Below are 21548 nucleotides of genomic sequence, written 5' to 3'. Positions count from 1 at the left end.
GTTAACTTGAACGCTGTGGTGTGGCCTTGTAGAAGTGTACCACCTTCTTCTTCTTCTTCTACTCCTCCTCCTACTCCTCCTCCTCCTCATCTGCACGTGACAAGCTGCAGGCTGTACGAAGCCGCTGCGGCGACGCCCAGATGGCGAGCCAATGAGGGGCGAGCGAACCGTCTCGTGATGCTCAGGACAAAAAAAAAAAATCTGCGTTTCTAATCCGTTCAGTTTTATCGTTGCGCCTCGCTCGTGCAAAATCGCCTACTGTTGGCCCGCGGCGTAGGGGCGGAGGGGGGTTGTTGGGGGCACGAATGGTGCCGAGAGCTGGTGGCTCTGGTGGCCCCCACCTGACAGCTAGCTTGTGTGCACTGGAGCTTGTAATTACAGAAGGAGGTGGTGGTAATAGAGTCTGGTAAAAGGCAAACACACAGGCAGACAGCTGGGGCCCCCGTGTCGCTTTCACCCGTCACACACAAGGGCCACAAGTGACACTAAGCTCTGGAAAAATGTGTGAAAAGGGTGTCCATACATACTGTACATGTACATGTAAATGTAGGCAAGTGTCATGTGTTTATTATGGTGGCTGAGTTACGAAATGTCACTTGGTCGTTTTTTTTTGTTTTGTTTGTTTTTGCTTTGTGTTGCGAGCTGAAATTTAAGTGACAAGCGAGCTTTACATACACTGCAGATAGCCACAATCGCTGATGCACTTTCAGTTATTTCTTGAATTGGACAAACAATCAAACACACAAATATAAAATGACAACACTCGCAAGGAGCGAATCTCAAATCTCTCGTCGAGACGCTTAAACCAGCTAAGTTGGACCCAATTCGACTTCAGCTATTGATGTCACTGACTTGGCCACATGCAACACTGCAGTTGTTGTTGTGACTTTCGGCTTGTCCCAAAGTAAAGTCATTAAACTATAAAACCAAGTTCTCTACATTCTCGTCTGTTAGTTTAGTGTTTTTGTATACAAGACTGCTATTTTTCTTTATTAAAAACTAGTGTCGTAATACTCGAGACTGGTCTTGACCTTCAAAATATAGTCTCGAGACCACATTTTGAAGGTCTTGTTCTCATCTTGGACTCCACCCCAAAAGTCTTGGTCTTGTCTCGGTCTCGAATGGGCCGGGATTTTTGCGAGTTTCCCCGTCCGAGAATAATATCAGCACAATGTTAAATCACTGTAATATCATAGATTGCATAAGCTATTTTGTTCCCATAATATTGACTATATATATATATATATATATATATATATATATATATATATATATATATATATTAGCTCAATAACAGAGTCTTATCATGAGGTGTTCAGAGTTCACTTTCAACACTGCACATTTAAGTGTTGGAACAAATCCAGGAATAATGAAGTTGGATGAACTAAAAGGCATCAATTGTCCTTCGGGGAGTCTGGGAGAGAGAGAGAGAGAGAGAGAGAGAGAGAGAGAGAGAGAGAGAGAGAGAGAGGGGGGGGGGGGGGAGGGGGGGTTCGAGGGGAGAAAAAAAGAGGAGGTGAGAAAGGATATAAAACATTGGGACAAGAAGATGCTCCTCTCCCGAAGTCGTTGCCATCCATCCACGCTGGACATGTTGGACTAGTCGCTGTGTGCACGCGCGCGTGTATGAGTGTGAGTGGAGGAGGAGGGGGCTCGACCAACTATGTGGATGAGGCCGCGCTGCACGTCGTTACGCCCCTGCACGCTCCAAGTCAGACGGCTCCTTCTCGTCGCGTCTTCTCGTCTGCCGGCTGCCTCTCTTTCAGCACCACTCCTTTAAGGACAGCAGCGCACACCCCCTTCCGCCGTCCTCCCATCCTTCCATCTAGCCCTCCTTCTTCCTCTTCTTCTTCATCCATCCGTCCATCCTCTACCCTCGGGATCATTTACTCGCCAGCGAGCGCATCGGATGCAAACATTTCCAGTCAAGACGCACAAAAAAGTGCAAGGAATAACTTTTTGGGGATTTATTTCCACCGGGAAGACAACATAATCAACTGTAAGTACTTCACGTATTGTTTTTTGTTTTTTTATAATTTCCTGTGTGCTAGATTTTATTTTATTATTCCAAAAGTGGATAAATATCGAATGATTTTTGTTACTATTATCTAATCCCTTGTTTTATAGAAAATAATAACGATAATGTCATATTGAGATTTTACAACACTTTAGGCGTAAATGTGCGTCCTACTCGTGCGTAATTGCGCGCGCTCATCCGCTCGGTGCGTTTTCTTTTCAAACACGGCGAAGGGCCACACACACAAAAAAAAGAAAAGGCAAATAAAAGCTGCATTTCAGTAAAAACTCCAGTTTCGTGCTATAGTTGTGTCATTTCCGATCGTCATTCTTGACGAATTGATCTTATTTCATGTTTGTTGTGCGGTTTCTGCGCGTAAATGCACTGATTAATTGCCACTCCGGGTTATTCATTAAACCTAAACGTCCTAAATTGCTTTTTCGACAACAAGCTGCACATTTCTCCGGAAGCAATCGCTCATTTTACAACGTAAGAATGAGTTTATTGGATTAATTGGACCGTGTTTCTTCTTTACCCACCGCTGAAGCCAAGTGATGCATTCGAATCCGCGCGTAAAAGTGGAAGATCATGTTTTCTGTGTTTAATGCACATTTTACGCATTCCTCCGGCAGTTAACCGGGGGGACCGAGAAGCTGCGTGACCCGAACCGGTGCTGCTTAAGTGGTGCCCTTCCTCCTTCTCATCCTCTTCCTCCTCCACCTCATTCCTTCGTCCCCGACGCCAACATGGCCACGAACGGGACCAAAGCGTCGGACGGCCACGTCCTCACGGAGACCGTGAGCGAGCCGCCGACGAGCACGGCCAACGACAAACCCAAAACGCTGGTGGTGAAGGTGCAGAAGAGCAAAAAGGACATACCCGAGAGAGAAACATGGGGCGGAAAATTTGACTTCTTGCTCTCGTGTGTGGGATACGCAATCGGACTCGGGAATGTGTGGAGATTTCCTTATTTGTGTGGAAAGAACGGAGGAGGTAATCAGGAGTTGTTTTTCCTTCCAAAGGAACCTATACCGGGATTCCATTTCTCTAAAATCCAAATGTGTAGCCGTGCGCAATTACGCACAGGCGTCCTGTGCTGAATTCGCCTTTTTTCCTTCTCTTTTTACATGTGGATTATGCTGTTGAATGTTAATCATTTATACTTTACATCACTTTTTTTTATTATTATTATTTCACCTCTCATTCAGGAGCCTTCTTGATTCCCTACTTTTTGACCTTGATATTTGCTGGCATGCCCCTCTTCTTTCTGGAGACGGCTCTGGGTCAGTACACGTCTATTGGGGGGCTCGGAGTGTGGAAGCTGGCTCCCATGTTCAAAGGTAAAAAGGAAAAAAAAAAAAAAAGCTACTTATTCACAAATTTGGTGTTGATTTTTTGATCCCAATGTGTTTAGACAGAAAGTTTACATCCTGACAAATAATAAGAATAATGACAAATAAGGTTTATGTGATTCATGCTCAGTGCCCAGAAAGGTAATAACCCCCCCCCCCCCCCCCCCCCCACCCCCCACAACTCCCAAAAGGGTTAAAATAATGACTAAAAATAATATTTATTTTGTACAAAAATGTCACGTATATAAAATATATCATTCAAACATTTGTGTGTTGTTTCAGGTGTCGGTCTGGCGGCTGCTGTTCTCTCCTTCTGGCTTAACATATATTACATTGTCATCATTTCCTGGGCTATTTACTATCTGTACAACTCCTTCACCGCTGTGAGTATCTTTCCAAATAATATTGAAATATCAACAACAACAAAAAATCAATATCAAATTCAGACATTATTTAGGAGTACCTAATAAACTGCATTGAAAGAGAAAACACCTCTTTAAAAAAAAATTGTAAAGCCTTTAACAGACTATGACATTTATTACTTCCTTTCCCGCATAATTAGCACTTTACACAAGCTATTGATGAATGCATTCTGGCAATGAGTCATCTCGTTTTTAGAGGGAAGCATGAAATCGCAATGTCCCCCCCCTAGCAGCCCCACCAATCCCCATTCCCCCAAAGACTATCATGGACTTGGCACACAGAATTGGACCCGGAGGTGGGAAAGTGCAGTTTCAAGTCAAAAGATTTTCTCTCTCTCTCCCTCTCTCTCTCTCAAGGATCTGCCATGGCAGACTTGTGGTAATTCTTGGAACACAGACCGCTGCTACACCAACTACAGCATCCCCGACACCAGGAACCTCACAAGCGCCGTGGTGGAGTTCTGGGAGTAAGTTGACCTTGACAGTCCACGTACAATGCTCAAGTTAACCTGAAATATTCAATGAGTGCGCAAACACTGGAACCTCCAAAGTCGAACACCCCAGAATTCGGAGTTCAACCAATATTTTATGCCTTTTAAGTCAAACAAAATTGAAAATTCGAACCATCATCATGGAAAACGTGAAACTTCAGCTCAGTGAGTATTTAAAGAAATAACTCCAAAAGTGTTTTGACTTTTGTTGTTGTTGTTGTTTTTTTAGAAGGGTGCCAATTTGGAGGTTAACCAACAATATATGGAAAAAGAAGGCTCAAAAGTCAAACAAAACATGGAGTTCATGCGTGACGTTAGGGCAGCTAGTGAGATTTCAGGTCAGTGGGCATCTAAAGGACAAATTGGGTTTTGAATTTCTTTTCAGTTTATGTTCCCATTGAGGACCAAAAGGGGACATTGCAATGATAACCATAGAACAGGAAATGGAACTGCAAAATAAGAAAATGGACTTGCTGATCAGTTTGAAAATGAGTAATATCATTCTTTAAATATCAATTACATAGACCAACGTCGGCTGCTCTAAAAGTAGTACAATATGGAGGTCAACCAACAATATAAGGAAAGGGGGGGGGGGGGGGTGGTAAAAATAGGTTTTCTTAACTGGCAAAAGATTTTGCTGACACTTTAGTGTTCGTCAGAGCTGTCAAGTTTTTTTTAAACATTTATCATAAAAAGAAGACGTGATGAACGTTATAGAATTGCTCTGTCCATAAAAAATATTAATACAATTCATTAGATATCAATGACGTAGACCAAAATCAAACAATTTGGAATTCAACCATTAATATATGGAAAATATGCCTCAAAAGTCAAACAAAACATGGAGTTCACGTGTGACATTGGAGCAGCTAGTGAGATTTCAGGTCAGTGGGCATCTACAGGACCAAGTGTGTTCTGATGTGTTTTTGGTGGTTTCCATTGATGACCAAAAGGTAAAACTGCAATGATAATCATAGAAGAAGAAATGAACCTTAATGCAAGGTGGAAAATAGCCTTGCTGCTCTGAACAACAACAAAAAAATAAAATAAAAAAATAAACAGCAATACAGTTCATTCAACATCAATGATATACATCAGATTCAAGCTTCTTCGTTTTACTTAAAGGCGGAGTTGCAATTTAAAAACAAAAGCACTTTTTGCCATGTTTGATAAAACTGTCAGTAAAGCACATGATACATGTGATGTGTGAAAAAATCTGTCATCTCCGGCTCCATATTTTGCCTCTAATTCAATAAACAAGAAACCACCACACCTGAGGAAAAAAAAAAGAACAAAAACGAGACATAAGATGTGACTTACGAGGTTTCAATCCTTTGTCGCGTACTCATTGCAGGCACAACCCCACGATGAGCGAGCGACAAATGACTGCCACCTCGTAAGTCATGTCTTCCGGTTGGTTTTTCTGTGTTTTTTTTTTGCCTCAAAATTAGAGGCATGAGATGGAGTCAGAAATGGCTGACTTGTTTCACAGATCAAATTTATCTGGGTACAGTACTACTATCAAGACGTAATGACTGTTTTAACAAATATGACAAAAAGTGATTGTTGTTGAAAATTACAATTTACAAACTTTAAAGTACCCTTAAAGTAAAGGAGTTGAATCTGTTGAATCGACCTTACCAGGCTTTTTACGCAAGTCTCTGGACAACAATTTAAGTGTTTTTGCCACCTATGACTTCCAGTAAAAGACAATCTTCCCCCCTTCCCCTGCAGACGCAACATGCACCAGCTGACCGATGGCCTGGAGAAGCCCGGAGAAGTCAGGATCCCGCTGGCCATCACCCTGGCCATCGCCTGGGTGCTGGTCTATTTCTGCATCTGGAAGGGGGTCAGCTGGACCGGCAAAGTGAGTCAGTCGCCGAGGACGCGACACAAAGGAAACATTTAGCGTGCGTCGTTTCACCGCAAACAAGACGGCCAATTCATCGCTCAAGGTCGCCGAGCCATCACCGCGCCACGCCGGATTACTGGGGGGGGGGATATTTGGGGTTGGAAGGGGATTATGTAACGTCACTTTACCCTTCAATTGTCCTAATTGAGACTGTGTTTAGTGTCATAACAAAAACCTTTCAAGTGTAGAATCGCCTCTAAAGCTAAATGTGCTCAACCATATACACTACATTGATTTTATTACCTCCCCGGGGGCAAAAGTGCAATTAAATTTTGTGGAGCCATTTGATTTGGGTGCAAATCCAGATACATTTGCAGCTAAAAAGGAATTCACTGATAAACGCATGGTGGAATTATCCCCATGCTCCAGAATACAAAAGGTAGACTCCTATTCCTCTTTTGTCGCTTGAACCAGGAAGTACACAATTATTTTTTTAACTTTTCTTCATAGACTTTATGCTACTTTTTTGCTGCGTTGAGTCACAATGAAATTGTTTGCTTTGGCAACAAAATCAAAAATGGTTTGCACCTATCAATCAATTTGTAATCTCACTTAATTTTCCATGAACCAGGAACGAGCCCAGAAGTAGCTAACATTCAGCCCGAATAACAAACTTTTTTTCCAGTGCTGTACATTTTCTTTCACACTTTTTGCTGTTTGACTCATGGTTAAACTGTTTACTCCGATCCCAGAATCAAAAATGTTTCAATCCCGTCAGTCTATTAGTCATGTTTTGCCTTATCCTCCATTAACCAGAAAGTAGCATTCAAACTAAACAACAGACGGACAAAAGAGAAATACAGCCACAATTATTTCTTTACAGTTTTGTCAGTCCATTCCTAACATCTTATGTCATTCTCCAAGAACCGGTTAACTAGTCCAGAAGTAACATCCAGCCAATAGTCTGACAAACAAAAAATGAAAAAAAAAATTCAGATGTACAAATGTTTTTTTGTTAGTTTTTCACCGTTTTGTGTCACGGTGGAACTGTTTGCTCCCATCCTAGAATCTAAAATGGTTCAAACCTCTTAGTCCATAAGTAATGTCTTGCATTATACTTCATGAATTAGGAAGTAGCCTTCTTACTAATAAATAGAAGGAGATACAAAAATATGTACACAATTTTTCACTTTTCTTCAAGGACTTTATTTCCCTTTTTGCCGTTTTGATTTTTTCTGATTTTGTCCTGTCCTACCATTAATAACATCTTCTTTCTGAACCAGGGAGTGGCCTTCTAACATGGGTGACGGACGGGCAGATTAACAAACACAAACAAATGATTTTTTTTCTCTGTGGTGAACAACCTTGACAAAGTTCTGTGCCATTCTAGTCCTTGTTCATTTTAGATTTAACAACAGACTGTACTTGTATTTTAAAATGGAACAATCCGTAACGCATTGACATGGATTGCAAAGATCAGTTTAGAGGGACTGGAGTGGCCCTTGCCTTGTGGTAGGTTTTGTTTGACTAGGTGATTGTGCTCCATTGTCACAACAGAACAACTTTGCGTTACTTTTAGATTTATTATCTTATGCAAGAAAAAACTCAAAGTTGTCTAACAATGACTCCCTTTCCTTTTCAGGTGGTGTACTTCTCAGCCACATACCCTTACTTTATGCTGTTCATCCTGTTTTGTCGAGGGATCAGTCTGCCTGGAGCTATAGATGGAATCCTCTTCTACATCACACCAGACTTTGAAAAACTGAAGGAGTCTGAGGTAAGAGCGCCGTTTTGTTGTTCTGCTCCTGAAAATGTTACATTTCAGAAGCACAACGATAGATTAGTATGCAGGACGGCCATTTGACTAACCACACTGGGCAACAAACAACTTATTGTTGACCACCCCCAAGGAACACAGTCACCCCACGAGGCACAAATAGGGAGACTCCACACCTAAAGTTTTAGAACCAAAGACGGCTTTTGGAATGAAGATGAAGCGTCTTCAACGTAATGACTTTGTCTCGTCGCTGTGTCAGGTTTGGTTGGATGCTGCCACTCAGATCTTCTTTTCCTACGGCCTGGGATTGGGCTCTCTGATCGCACTGGGTAGCTACAACCCCTTCAACAACAATGTATACAGGTAGGCTCATTATCCAGTCATTTGTTGATTTTTGCATATGATTTGACCCACCACTGGTTTCCTACTCAACCCAACTTTGGTCTTTGGTTGAACTTTTGGGAGGTGTTTCTTGTGTAAAACCTTGTTAACCTAATGTGAAACTAGAGTCAAGGTAAAAAGTTGAATATTCTATAGCTTAAAGTAGAGTGTATCGTAATAGGCCTCGTAGCCTTAAACATACTTCTTTTGTATCCTTGACTTTTACAGCTTGGTAATATTAAAAGTCTCAACATTTTTGGAGCCTGGTATTGGTACAAACAGTCACCTTTGAGTTGAAGGACTAGTTGAATGACTAGGCCTGCATGCTAGGGTTGTACCTTATAGGGGTGTGAGGTTATCTTGACAATAATAATACCACAATACAAAGTACAATTTCAATATACGCGCATCGATCATCAATGAAAATGCTGCTTTTACTGTTAGTCATTCACTTAAAACACAACGTTTGTCTTAGAAAGTTGTTAACACTCGGTTCATTAACGCCAAGTAACAACAGCCCCAATGTTGAGCTTTTTCTTGGGCTTTCCTGTGTGTTTATTTTCATAAATGTTCATCGACACCTGGTTTATTAATGCAAAGTAATGACGGCCAGCTTTGTTACTGATGCTGTTGTGAGTTCCCACAAAAGTCAAACAAAAAATGGAGTTTAAACCATCATAATGTGTGAGACTTTAGTGAGTATTGACAGAAGCATGTTTTTTCTCTCTCTCTTGGGCTGTCTGTTTTTCACTAACGTTCTTCAACACTTGATTTATTAAAACAAAGTTGTTTTTAACCGCTCTCTGTTGGTGACAGGACACTGAGATGTCACAGTTGGATGTCTACCAACGAGCTTATTGATACCTGATAACCCTAACAGTGTATTTGGGTCTCCAATTTTTACAATGGTTTCAGTATTTTTGCTGTGCTGCTTTCAAACTACTTCAATCTGTTTCCGGTTTCAACAACACCAGCACCAACATTAGAATCCAAACGGATGATTTGAACTGACTGTCATTTCAAAGCAATAGGTCAGAAATAAGCAGCCATTTCTCTAGCGCTGGATGCAAAATGGCTCCCCATCCAATCCCCCCTGTCGCTCCCATCCCGCCATCCCTTTCACCAATGTGTGACGGGATGATAAGGAATTGATATCGGCGTGACAATGGCCGCCTTGTGCTTTGTCTCCCTCCCGACAGAGATTCTATCATTGTCTGCTGCATCAACTCCTTCACCAGCATGTTCGCGGGCTTTGTCATCTTCTCCATTGTGGGATTCATGGCCAACGTGACAAAGAGACCCATTGCTGATGTGGCAGCCTCAGGTAATTGCAATCAATGTTGAAGCTCGATGGCAACAATCAGCAAAGGCAACAGACACTCGGAGCCGTGCAAATAATTAGCTCTTGAATTCGCTAGATGTGTTATTCTTTGAGTCAGAAAGGGGAAAATTGCAACTGGGTTTTTATTTCTGGGTTAATTAAAAAAAAAAAAAAAAAAGAAATTGCGCAGTGATTTCTGCAAATCTCCGTCCTTTGTAAATCCTCAAGTTTAGTTTGACACTCAGCACCCCCAAGGACGCTTTGGACTTATTTTTAGCTTCATCTTTTTCATTTCTTCTTTGTTGAGTTTGTGTTATCTTGCATTACAGTCACAGCACTTTCATCACACTTAAGCCAAAGCAAATTTTTACTTGTTGACCTATTCAGTTGGGGTTAAACAAATCCTCCTTAGCTAAAATTTGACATGGAAGGTTTCAGTGAGCACGTCTGCCTACCTGTTGTAAGGTTCGGGGTTTCTATCTCGACTCCAGGGCTTCCTGTGTGAAGTTTACATGCTCTCCCCATTCTTGCGTGGGTTTTATACAGGTACTCCTGCTTCATCCCCCATTCCAAAAACATGCATGTTAGGTTTATTGAATACTTTAAAATGTCCATAGGTGTAAATGGTTGTTTGGCCCTATATGTGCCCTGTGATTGGCTAGCAACCGGTCTAGGTTGTACCCCGCCTCTTGGCCAAAATCATCTGGGTTAGGCTCCAGCTCACCTCCTACCCTAATGGGTAGGGACAAGTGATGGATGGTATCAGTGCAGTCCTGTCATTGACTCGTGACCAGTCAGGGTGTACCCCACCGCTCGACCAAAAGTAAGACGAGATAAGCGGTATAGAAACTCAGTTCCTTTTTTCCCCAATATGTGTTTCAAGGACCTGGCCTGGCATTTTTGGCTTATCCCGAGGCTGTCACCCAGCTGCCAGTCTCCCCTCTGTGGGCCATCCTCTTCTTCTCCATGCTGCTAATGCTAGGAATCGACAGCCAGGTACTGACAAACCCAAAGTGACCATGACGGAAGAGTTGGTTTGATATAAAAACCAATTGACTGTGCTATTCCTGCAGTTCTGCACCGTGGAAGGCTTCATCACCGCCCTGGTGGACGAGTTCCCTCATATTTTGCGGAAGCGCAGGGAGATTTTTATCGCCATTGTCTGCCTCATCTCCTACATCATTGGACTGTCTAACATCACACAGGCAAGTAAACACAGAAATCCGATGAGACTACTGTTTGGTCGACTTTCAAAATAAAATGTCTTATTTAGATCCAAACTGTTGTGCTCATAATACATTTAATAACTCTAAAGGCAATGTTTAAAGCAGGGGTGAGTTAAAAAAAAAATTATAATGTGTATGAAAAATAATGAAAACTTGTTTCTTCTAAAAATGAAATAATAATTCATTATTATCTTTAATTGTATGATTTATAATGATTTTAGTTTGAATTAATTCCATATTTTTATTACAAAAAACAAAAGATGTCTCTTCTCTTTTGATATATTTTATTATTTGCAAGAAACCAAGTAACCAATTATTGAATGAGATAAATGAAAATAGAAAATCAAACAATCCACGTTGACATGACTATTTGAATTCAACAGCGCTCAATCGCAGTGAATGTTAATTGTCATACAAGTATAAGCCAATAGTAACAAGTCTACTATGAATCCATTAAAAACAGTAAATAAGTCTCTTACCTTTAGGATAAATAAATTTTTCTGAATCTCTATCTGAATGTAAATGTCACGCGCCTCTTTAACATTAGCAATGGCAGCTAGCATGAGAAGCTAACACATCAGTCGACATCTTCATTCGGTGCTCCTTCTTGTCCAACCGCACAGAGACATGACTCAAAAACAACACTTGAACAATCGTTCAATCCAAGTACTTCGTCCCAGTGATTGGCTGACAACCAGCAGGGTGTACCCCACCTCTCGCCCAAAGTCAGCTGGGATACAGTCCAGCTCAACGGCGACCCTAATGAGGACAAGAACCATAGAGAAAGTCCTTTGCTTAAAGCAATACCAGATGACAGTGCTATCATGCTAACAGGAATGGGAACAAAACCGGAAATGACAACCTATCAAAGTTAAACCTATATCAAGACTTCTGCCCAGCCTTTTCACATAATGGCTGTCATCCTTTATGGAATTGTAGCCAAAGGAAAAGGCAAAGCACAAACAAAGATTTAATCCTTTGTTGGGGTTAACGTGAAAAGTGTATATGCGCTAAATCCAAATTGGAAAGGAAAACTGGTTCACAGGCACTGTGTAACGACATGTAAGAAGGAAACTGTTCCGAATGAAAGCTTCCAAGGAATTTGACGAGTGTTCAAGTCCAGTTGAGATGGACCACGGCATCGGCATCGTTGCAGAAATGTCGTGTCCTCACCATCAAGACATCGCTCTCTCTCTTGATGTTGTTCCACTTGACTGGCCTGCTACTTTCCCGCACCCTAATTGCCTTCGTTTATGTTACTGTTGTGTCCCTGCCCCCTCATCAATGTCCTCTTGTGTCTCAATGTGCAGGGTGGCCTGTACGTGTTTAAGCTCTTTGACTACTACTCAGCCAGCGGGATGTGTCTGCTCTTCCTTGTCTTCTTCGAGTGCGTCTCCATTTCGTGGTTCTACGGTGAGGGCTACTTTTAACAAGGGAATGTTTTTATTCATGGGAGATTCCGAGATGGCGCTATGGATTCACGAAGCTTTATCGTTACTTTGCAGGCGTGAATAAGTTCTACGACAACATCGAGGAAATGGTTGGCTACCGGCCCTGTCTGTGGTGGAAGGCCTGCTGGGTTGTTTTCACGCCGCTCATTGTGGCCGTAAGTACAACAGAAAAAGCGAAATCTTAAGAGAGTCATCGTTACAGAGGGTCCTCGCTTTCGAGGTTACGAACAGCACACAGTGAACTTGTTTAAGAATGTCATCACGCAGCACAAGCTGGAACACTCACGTCCCTCTGTACGTACTGTTTTGCATTTAAGTGGTTTATATTTATGCCCAAAAGTGTTCTTGACACAAATATGTACTTTACTACTGAGCTAGCATAGGATAATAATACACTACAGTGAGTTTCCACTTCTGTACACTGTAAACCAAGGACACTCTTTAATAGGGTCTATTTTATGATTTCATTATATCTGTAGTTATGGCTACCAAATTTGAACCATGCACATTCGACAGATGGGGGACGATAAATTGCAAACCATTTTAGTTTCCGTTTGATGACTTGCCCATAAAAGACAAAATTGTATTAGCTTAACACCACAAGGTCAGCACTTGACCATACGAGTGGCTCCTACAGGCAGAAATGTGCAGATGGAAAATCGCAGAGCTCCAAAGTTGCATTCCGTGTGTGAGAATGCAGATGATGACGTGTACCCCTGGTGTCTTGTTTCCAGGGAGTGTTTCTGTTCAGTGCAGTGCAAATGGTACCCCTCACCATGGGCGACTACGTGTTCCCAGCCTGGGGTCAGGGTGTCGGGTGGTTAATGGCCCTCTCCTCCATGATCCTCATCCCTGGCTACATGGGCTACATGTTCCTCACACTCAAAGGCACATACAAAGAGGTAACGATCTGTCTGGATCTTCTCCCTTTTGCATGTGTGTTGTTCACAATGGGGGGGCGGGTTAGCTTTAATCTAATAATTACAGCGTCAGCCATGAAATTAAAAAGTGAAACATTCGAAATGCTTGTGGCAAATGGTATTCTGGCTTTTCTTTGAAGAGCAAAGGGTGGAAATGCTTGGCTCTATTAAAACCAGTACATTAAACCTTTGGTTGGCGATGCCAAAATGCTTTGTGGAGATCAAAGTTTTATATAATGGAAAAAGAAAATGTCCAAACTCAGACTTGACTGATTTGTATTTAGAAACAAACACTGACACAATAATCCATTGAGGGATTCCATCGACTGTCAGCTTCGTTTATATAAAATCTAATAAAATTTTTAGCCTTTCTACCATTATAAAAGTTAAGATCAATAAACTACATTAAAACTATTCACTATTTGATGACATGCCGGTTGCTCTTTAAATGTCATACAAGTGTAAAATGAACTTTATCGCTGGAAAAACAAAAATAAACATTCCATTCTTCTTTTAGTATATCTGCTGATCTACAGTTGGCCGTATTGAACTCAGCAGCGAGGAGAAAGAAGTGTAACACTCATCACATGCAAAAAGCCAAAGACAACCCCACTCGTGGAGATATGCTGGGTATTGTCATGATGGCAGTTCAACTTCTCAAATTTTACGTGACTTTTGAGGCTTATTTATTTTACGTCAACATTTTGATTGAATTCCAAACTGTACAACTTCAGAGGTTTTACTGTGTTTAATATGCAAGCGACATACAGTGCATACTCGCAGTGGTTCACATTTTTGACATTTGGTTTTCAATTTTTTTTTTTTTTTTGCTCACAATTTTACAAACAACACCCCACAGAGACAATCCTGTGAATGTCCTTGAGTGGCCCAACCATAGTTCAGATTTGAATCCGACTGAACGTCTCTGGAGCATCCGACCTGAGTGCTTGAGAGGTGCTACAAAACCGGGCGAGACTGCCCAAAGATATTGTAGGTGTGCCCAGCTTGCAGTGTCATATTCAAAGACTTGAGGCTGTAATTGCTGCCAAAGGTTAGCAACAAGGTATTGCGGAAAGGCTAATTTCTTGCAACAAAGCCTTTTTCATATTAACATTATGAATGCATTAAATTCGTTTTGGAATAAGACTAAAATAAAATGTGGAAAATGTGAAGCAGGGTGAATAATTTCCGGATGCACTGTAATACTATTCTTAGCGTTTTAAGTGTTTTACAATGCAAACTCTGACTGACCTAACTCCCCCCCCCCCCCCCTATACATTTTGAGAATCTAAAAATAAAAACTAGTCCTAGCTACAGAGTGTAGACTCTTCACATTCCATGTTGAAGTGCCACAGCTTTGCATAATGCGATTTAGTGTATTAACAGAGCAGCGCGACACAACACTACAGTAATAAGCAAACACGTGGGCATGCGGCGTGATGATGGGATAAGTGCCACAAGAAGTCGAGCGTGAGATAAAAGGATTTGTAAAATGGAGATCGTAATGTGTTCTGCTGAACTACTTGAGATGACTGCAGATTGTACGCAGAGGAATGATTGATCTGCATTTTTAGTAAACTCAAGCACTGACTGCAGTTAATACCTATTTTTGGGCGCATCATTTACATTATTATGTGCAGTTATTGCAAGTGCGTCGAGTGGTGACCACAAATCTATATGATCCTCCAGCGGCTGAGCTTGACAGGCACCAGTGTGGCAGGAAATGGGCGCTAATTACAGAGGCTGTCGGCGGCGACGCGCAGGTGTCAGGAGGCACAGTGGCAGCAGATTGTCTTAATTGTAGCAATCAGACGCCACATTACAGCGCGCAAGTGCTCCTCACGAAATGCGGACGGTGCCACGGAGCTGCTAGTCAGGCGTCTTCACTTGAGTCGGGGGATGATGTGGATGATGATGATTTTGGATTTTAATGGTGAGTTTGGCTCATGTACCACATAAGAGAAGGTCGTAATTAAGACAGTAACACTGGCTTGTAGAAAATGGAGATACTGTATGGATCAAGGATGGAAGGATTGATGGATCAAAAAGGATAGATCTCTGAATGGAGATATGGATAACTAAGTGTCACGCCACTCAGTGATTTAATTGCTTGATGGATGGATGGATGGATGGATGGATGGATGGATGGATGGATGGATGGATAAAAGATGGAATGATGTATATATGGATCAACGATTGGTAAATGAATGGATCAAAATGGAAAGATGGCTGGAACCTAGATGATAGAAAGATGGTTATATGGATCAAAGAATGAAACATGGATGGATGAAAGAAGGATCGATGGATGTTTTATGGATCAAAAAATGGAAGAATGGATTGATGGATCAAAGAAAATGGATTGCTGGATCAAAAATGAACTGATGGATGAATGAATTGACACATGGATCAAAGATGGAAGGCTAGATAGATGATAGAAGAATCAATGGATGGAAGGTCTTATGGATCAAAGAAGAATGAATTGCTATATGATAAAGATGGAAGGATGGATGGACTGAAAAGGAAGGGGAACTGTGCAATTATATGAAACAAAAGAAGGAAGTATGACAAAATGAAAGGATTTGCGGAAGTAAAGTGTTGTTTTTTTCCACTGTGTCGTCGTCCTTCTTTGGCAGCGTCTGAGGATGATGATCAAGCCGGTGGTGCTGGTGAAGGCTCAGGAAAACGGCCCCGAGCAGCAGACGGAAAGCCAGAACCAGAACCCCGCCACCGAGGAGGCGTACATCTAAAACCTCGTGAGCGTCTCTCTTGTCTCAGTGGTCCTCCGTCGGGCTCCGAACACGCCCCACAAGAAGCGGAATCAAGGTTGGGAACGACCACCAGACGTCCACGTCTGCTTTCATTCACCTACCTCCTGGGGACATGTGAGACCAACCTGAGCACATTTATTATTATTATCATATTATTATTATGAAATCTTTTTTTTTTTTTTTAATTTTTTTTTTTTATTCTTGTACCATATGGAGGAAACTACCCAGCCAACGTGTTGTGTAATTATAAAGTTCATCATGCAAAAAAAAAAAAAAAAAAAAAAAAAAACATTTAAAAAAGATATTTTAGCAAAAAGTATGAGTTAGGAAATAAAACTATATGAAAATATATTGTTTTAATCCGGAGGCCTGCACTGACTCAACAGTTTACCTGTTGGACTACAATTACTGTACAAAGACAAATATCGGGTTCAATGCATTTTTGCTTGCACATTTAGTAAATACATGAAATAGATGCCGTGTTTTAGGTGAGATTTCAAATTAAATATATGGAAGTGGAAAGCGAATGGGGCCAAATATGATTCATCCAGAGTATTCATTTCAAAAGTTTCCCAGCCACGTCTGGGGGCTTACACCTTTGAAAAGCACAAGAACAGTTTGACAAGTTTGAAAAAAAAAATAAAAATGTACTTCAGTAGGATATGTAGCAAAAGACTGTCATCACTGCTGACAGTTTGGTCTTGTTTTTCTGAAGAACAATTACTGTACAGCGTGTTGTCGGAATCCTTTGTTTTGTTTTTTTGTAGAATAACTTCGAGGTAGTTTTGTATATTTGAGACAGAGAAGGACCAAACACAAGCACACGCCAGTTTGAACATTACAGGTGCAAAGTCAATAATAGCATGCTGTAAAGTGGCCACCTCTCGCAGCCTGTCGATCATGGCGACATCCCATTGTGTACTATAATTCTGCAAGCATCCAGTTCAGAGTGTGAAATTGTCCTCGAGCAGGGCTGTGACTGACTATATGATGGGTTTCTATGACACGTACACTATATTTAGGAACCCACTCCTCAGGAACAAAGGTGGATGTGACCAAATGCTCCCGGATGTGATACGCTGAAGCAGTTTGTGTTATATAAATACATATTATAAAAAAGAGGTATACGGTAGTTCCTCATTAAATGGCCGCAGATGAGGAAGAAGTGTGTATTAATGGAGAGGCCTTTATTTGTACAAACATATTTTTTTCCAATGATATTAAACAATGATTATGAGCGTAGTATTTATTAAAATGTATATCATGTGAAAATTCAGTTTATATCAATATAAAAAGGACTATTATGCATAAACAGCTAGAACCCAGGCCAGACTGGGCAAAACAAAACATAAATGCATATAACATTGTGAAGTGACCTGAACATAACGGAACATAAACACTGACAACATTATGGCGTGATGGCATTAGTGTTAAAAAAAAATGCCATCTCCACATAAAAGAACATAAACATTGCGGAGCGACTCACATAAAAGCACATAAACATGGCTGCTCACAACATTGCGGAGCGACTGCATGTTAGACTACTGTAATGCTAACTGTCGCTAAAGTCCTTGTCTCTATGTAACATTATATCATCTTTCATAATGTGAGGGGAACTAGTTTACAACATTGTGGAGTGACCACGTGTCAGAATAAAAATGTCATCTCCACACGACAGAACATGAAAATGGACACGCAAAACATTGTGAAGTGACTAACTCTCACTGTCTGCTAGAATGCTAGTCCTTGTTAAAGACGCAACTGTCTCAACTCAACATGAGACGGATTGTTTTTTTTTTTCTGTAGGTGCTACTGTTTTGGTTAGCAACAGAGTTAAAACAGTTTGGGCTAAGGCTTTAGGTTCCGTGTGTGAACAATAGACATCTAATTGAGGAACATGTTTATTAATCTCAAGTGGGTATTTGAGGTACGGCCACTATTTGAGGAAATACACAGTAATGAAAATGTCACCTTCTCTACGAAAAATCTGACCTGTGATCTTTGAAAAACAGATCCAAATCTTGTGTGTCTTTGTGTGGGTGTGCGTGTGAACTGCGATGGAGAGAGGTGATTTCCACAGTGGTTGGAATCCGTCGAAATCCTAGGGACTCCTTTTCGTAGGCTAAAGGAAAACCTATTATTACATATCAAGTTATCACGGCAATATGAAGTAAAGAAATAAAGGACTGACTTTTTTGTGAGCGATTGCAAGTGTATTACCTGAATTTTCCCTCTGGGGATCAAAAAAGAATATCTTGTCTTATCTTATTACTGTAAAGACAGAGTTTAAGAAATAAATATTGAGTATATAATTATAATAAGATATGCTTTTGTGGCAGCTACATGCGACAGGAATCAGGTTGAATCCCTCCCGTTCGGTTCTTTTTTTATTTATGTATTTTCTTTCAAAGTATGTAAATGAAAATGCGCAACAACGACGACGAAGGATTCGGTGCGTTTTTTGTACAAAGTTACCATACTGCAGTTTTCTCTCTTGAATGATGTTGTAAACTGGACTGTGTAATACATGTATCCGTGAATGTCCGTACAACCTGACTTTTTTTTTCTCTTTTCTTCTGTCGATTCAATGTGGAACAAAAAAAGGAACAGAAAAAGAAAGTGTATGATTTGCTGTTTTCCGCAATAATATTATCATCTCGGAAAAACTAAAGCACATTTCTCTCTCCGCTGTACAAACGATCATAACAGAATAGAGTAATACTGAAGATGATAATAAAAATGTAATAGAAATGTCTAGTCAGAGAATATTGTTTTGTATATTTTTAGCTGTTTCTTGAGCCTGATGTAAAATATTATATGTAAAAAAATATATATAATAAATGTCTTTAGATGTGTTCTATGAAAAAGCATGATTGCAATATATGTTATCTGCAAAAATAAATAAAGACCTCTAGATTATAATGGCTGTGTTGTGTTATTAGCCTACTGCATGGAGCATGCTTTTTGTTTCATTTTGCATGGCAAATTATAAAATCAAATCATCCTATTAATTCCCATGAAGGAGCCGGTTAAGGTATGGTGTTCAGAATTGCAGGAACTGCGGCTTTCAGACAAAATGGCCAACTTCCTGTTTAATTTAGGGACATACTTACAGTTTTGCATTCTATTGTCTTCTATTTATGGCCTCAAAAGTGTTTTTCATACAAATATCTACTGTAATTATGACTCCCCCCCCCCCCCCCCCCCTTCAGTAAAACTGCACATTTTCAAGTAGGTTTTTATTGTGGGTGCTCCAAGGCACACCTGTGCAGAAAGGTGTCGCACTGCATGAGGAAAATGGTGGTTACGCTAGATACTGACTGGTTTTCTTACCACCTTGGACCCACAATACACTAAAACTGCACATTTTAGGAGCAGCGTTTTCTTGTGGACAACCTAAGGCACATGGATTATTTTGGCCAAGGAGACGTGCTCGCCAACACAAATTTAGACAGATTTATGAACAAAACTTGAGCGAAACAAACCTTTTTTTGTACATAAAACCATCTAATATTGTTAGTCTAATAGCAGAATTGCCTCAGTCATTTATAACTTACTGTCACAATGTCAATAAAAAATACCAATGTGTCTGCCAAAAAAGTTCTGGTTTTTTTTTTTTTTCTTCATGACAATTTAGATTCTCAGTCATCCAGGTCATGGTAATGTTGAATCGTAGTAATTTGACACTTCTTGCTCGTTGAATTTGTCATGTTTTTTCTAGTTTCCTGAAAACATTAAAAAACGACTTGGGCAGTTATGTTATTAGGCTAACGATATCTTTGAGTTCAGCTCAAGAAAAATGGGAGCAAAAACAAGTGTTGTGTTTTTGTTCAGTCTAACTTGGCCTACACTGCCTAGGAGCGACCATTCTGTGCTAACCAATCACAAGACAGCAGCGTATTTGGCGCAACCCTTAAAGTTGTTATTTCGTCACACTGTTATGGAAATATACCAGAACAGGATGCTATACATGATCAGATCATTTCTTTGTCATCTTTAGAATTGGGGAAGCAGCTAAGTGATTTTATGTTTGTGATCAAAAGGCGGTTCATGTTGAGTATGCCACGCAAGGAACTAAATATTTTTGCAGTCATATAAAAAAAACAGGCACAGCCTTGCCTGTGCGGCGTTTGCATGTTCTCCCCGTGCCTGCGTGGGTTTTCTCGGTGTGCTCCGGTTTCCTTCCACATTCCAAAAACATGGTAGGTTAATTAAAGACTCTAAATTGCCCGTCGCTGTGAATGTGAGTGTGAATGTTTGTTTGTCTATATGTGCCCTGCAATTGGCTAGCGACTAACTCAGGGTGTACCCCGCCTCTCGCCCAGAGTTAGCCGAGATAGGTGCCAGCACGCCCGCAACCCTACTGGGGATAAGCAGTGCAGAAAATGGATGTATAGATGGATAAAACAAAAATATGGCCACAACAGACCCTAATAAACATCCCCACTAGATGGAAACTGGGTTGATTTGCAGAAGTGTGAAAGCAAAAATGACCTCCTGCAGGGAATGTTGAGTAAAGTAGCCGGAGGACCTGCGTGGCTGCGTGATCTCTTGACATCACGCTTCACACCACGTCTTCTATCGCGACCCGCATACAAATAAATGTTTGCCTCCCAGACATCCCCCCGACATGACCTAGTTCGTTTGGACAACGCTGATACGTTCCGACTCGGCTCACGCTGATGAGCAAGGACAGAGCAAGCACGGCTGTAGAGCATGATGTCTGAGTAACTGGGATTTCAGGTGACTGTCTTATAGAAAATATACTGCAAACGGCAATATATGTTTCACTTGAGTCAGAATGCATTAGAATGTGGTAGAGTTCATACCGGGGCTCTCCATTTACAGTGGCACCCTTGAATGACCCGAAGGTTGTACAAGTTGGATGAAAAATATGCCAAACTGGCCTAATCAATTACATCCTTATATCACAAGAGCCGTCCCTTTTTTTTTTTTTATCGCCAATTCAGACTACAAATAAAAGAACTTCAGTAGACCTAATTTTAGCCAGCATCAAAAAAAAATCTGCATGTGAAAAGACTTTAGCGAGGAGAGAAGAAGACCAGCCACTGGAAGTCACATTCCAAATAGAAGACTGCGGTAGTGTCCATGTACAGGATGATCTCATGATCTCATTCCCAGAGCATCGACATGATCTGAAATGGTATGCAAGTCGGAACATGCCATCGTTCATCAATTTGGAACCACTAGCCTGAATTCTCTCAGAGAAGTTGGTTAAAGTGGAATTGTTGATTTTTATTTTTAAAAAATAAAAATAAATAAAACACCACTTATAACCAAAAATGGCTTACTTTTTGTTCATTTTAAGACATGGGTCGTTGAGACTTTTTCATGTCCTGTCATGATTGACATCCCCACCGAATTTCACGATGGATGAACGTCACTAGACTTCATTTCAGCTAGCATCATGGGATTAACTTTTGCTATGTGAGTCTGAAAAGTGTCTGTGAGCTCTTCCAGTCTGGTTATGGCAATTCACAATCTTTCCCTTTCATATCTGTACGACCTTCTCCATATCTCCACTCCTGTTCGCACTCCCCATTCCTTTT

The 21548-nt window shown here is 40.8% G+C and overlaps 1 protein-coding gene across 2 annotated transcripts; it reads left to right on the top strand.

The window, feature by feature from the left end:
- Nucleotides 1-1553: 1553 nt before the first annotated feature.
- slc6a1b (solute carrier family 6 member 1b) lies at nucleotides 1554-18900 on the top strand. Of its 2 annotated transcripts, none has more exons than XM_061688526.1 (15): nucleotides 1554-1999; nucleotides 2650-3010; nucleotides 3226-3357; nucleotides 3652-3752; nucleotides 4149-4258; nucleotides 6017-6149; nucleotides 7777-7911; nucleotides 8171-8274; nucleotides 9492-9616; nucleotides 10497-10609; nucleotides 10687-10818; nucleotides 12150-12252; nucleotides 12345-12445; nucleotides 13025-13192; nucleotides 15844-18900. In XM_061688526.1, the coding sequence occupies exons 2-15, from the start codon at nucleotides 2764-2766 to the stop codon at nucleotides 15955-15957; spliced, it is 1818 nt and encodes a 605-aa protein (XP_061544510.1). In that variant the 5' UTR covers nucleotides 1554-1999; nucleotides 2650-2763; the 3' UTR covers nucleotides 15958-18900. The 2 variants fall into 2 exon arrangements, with proteins under 2 accessions (XP_061544510.1, XP_061544511.1); XM_061688527.1 differs by lacking the exon at nucleotides 15844-18900 and adding an exon at nucleotides 14900-15836.
- Nucleotides 18901-21548: the final 2648 nt, after the last annotated feature.

Source organism: Phycodurus eques, chromosome 10 (assembly GCF_024500275.1).
Source record: "Phycodurus eques isolate BA_2022a chromosome 10, UOR_Pequ_1.1, whole genome shotgun sequence".
NCBI lineage: Eukaryota > Metazoa > Chordata > Actinopteri > Syngnathiformes > Syngnathidae > Phycodurus > Phycodurus eques.
This window is presented reverse-complemented; position numbering and strand designations above follow the sequence as displayed.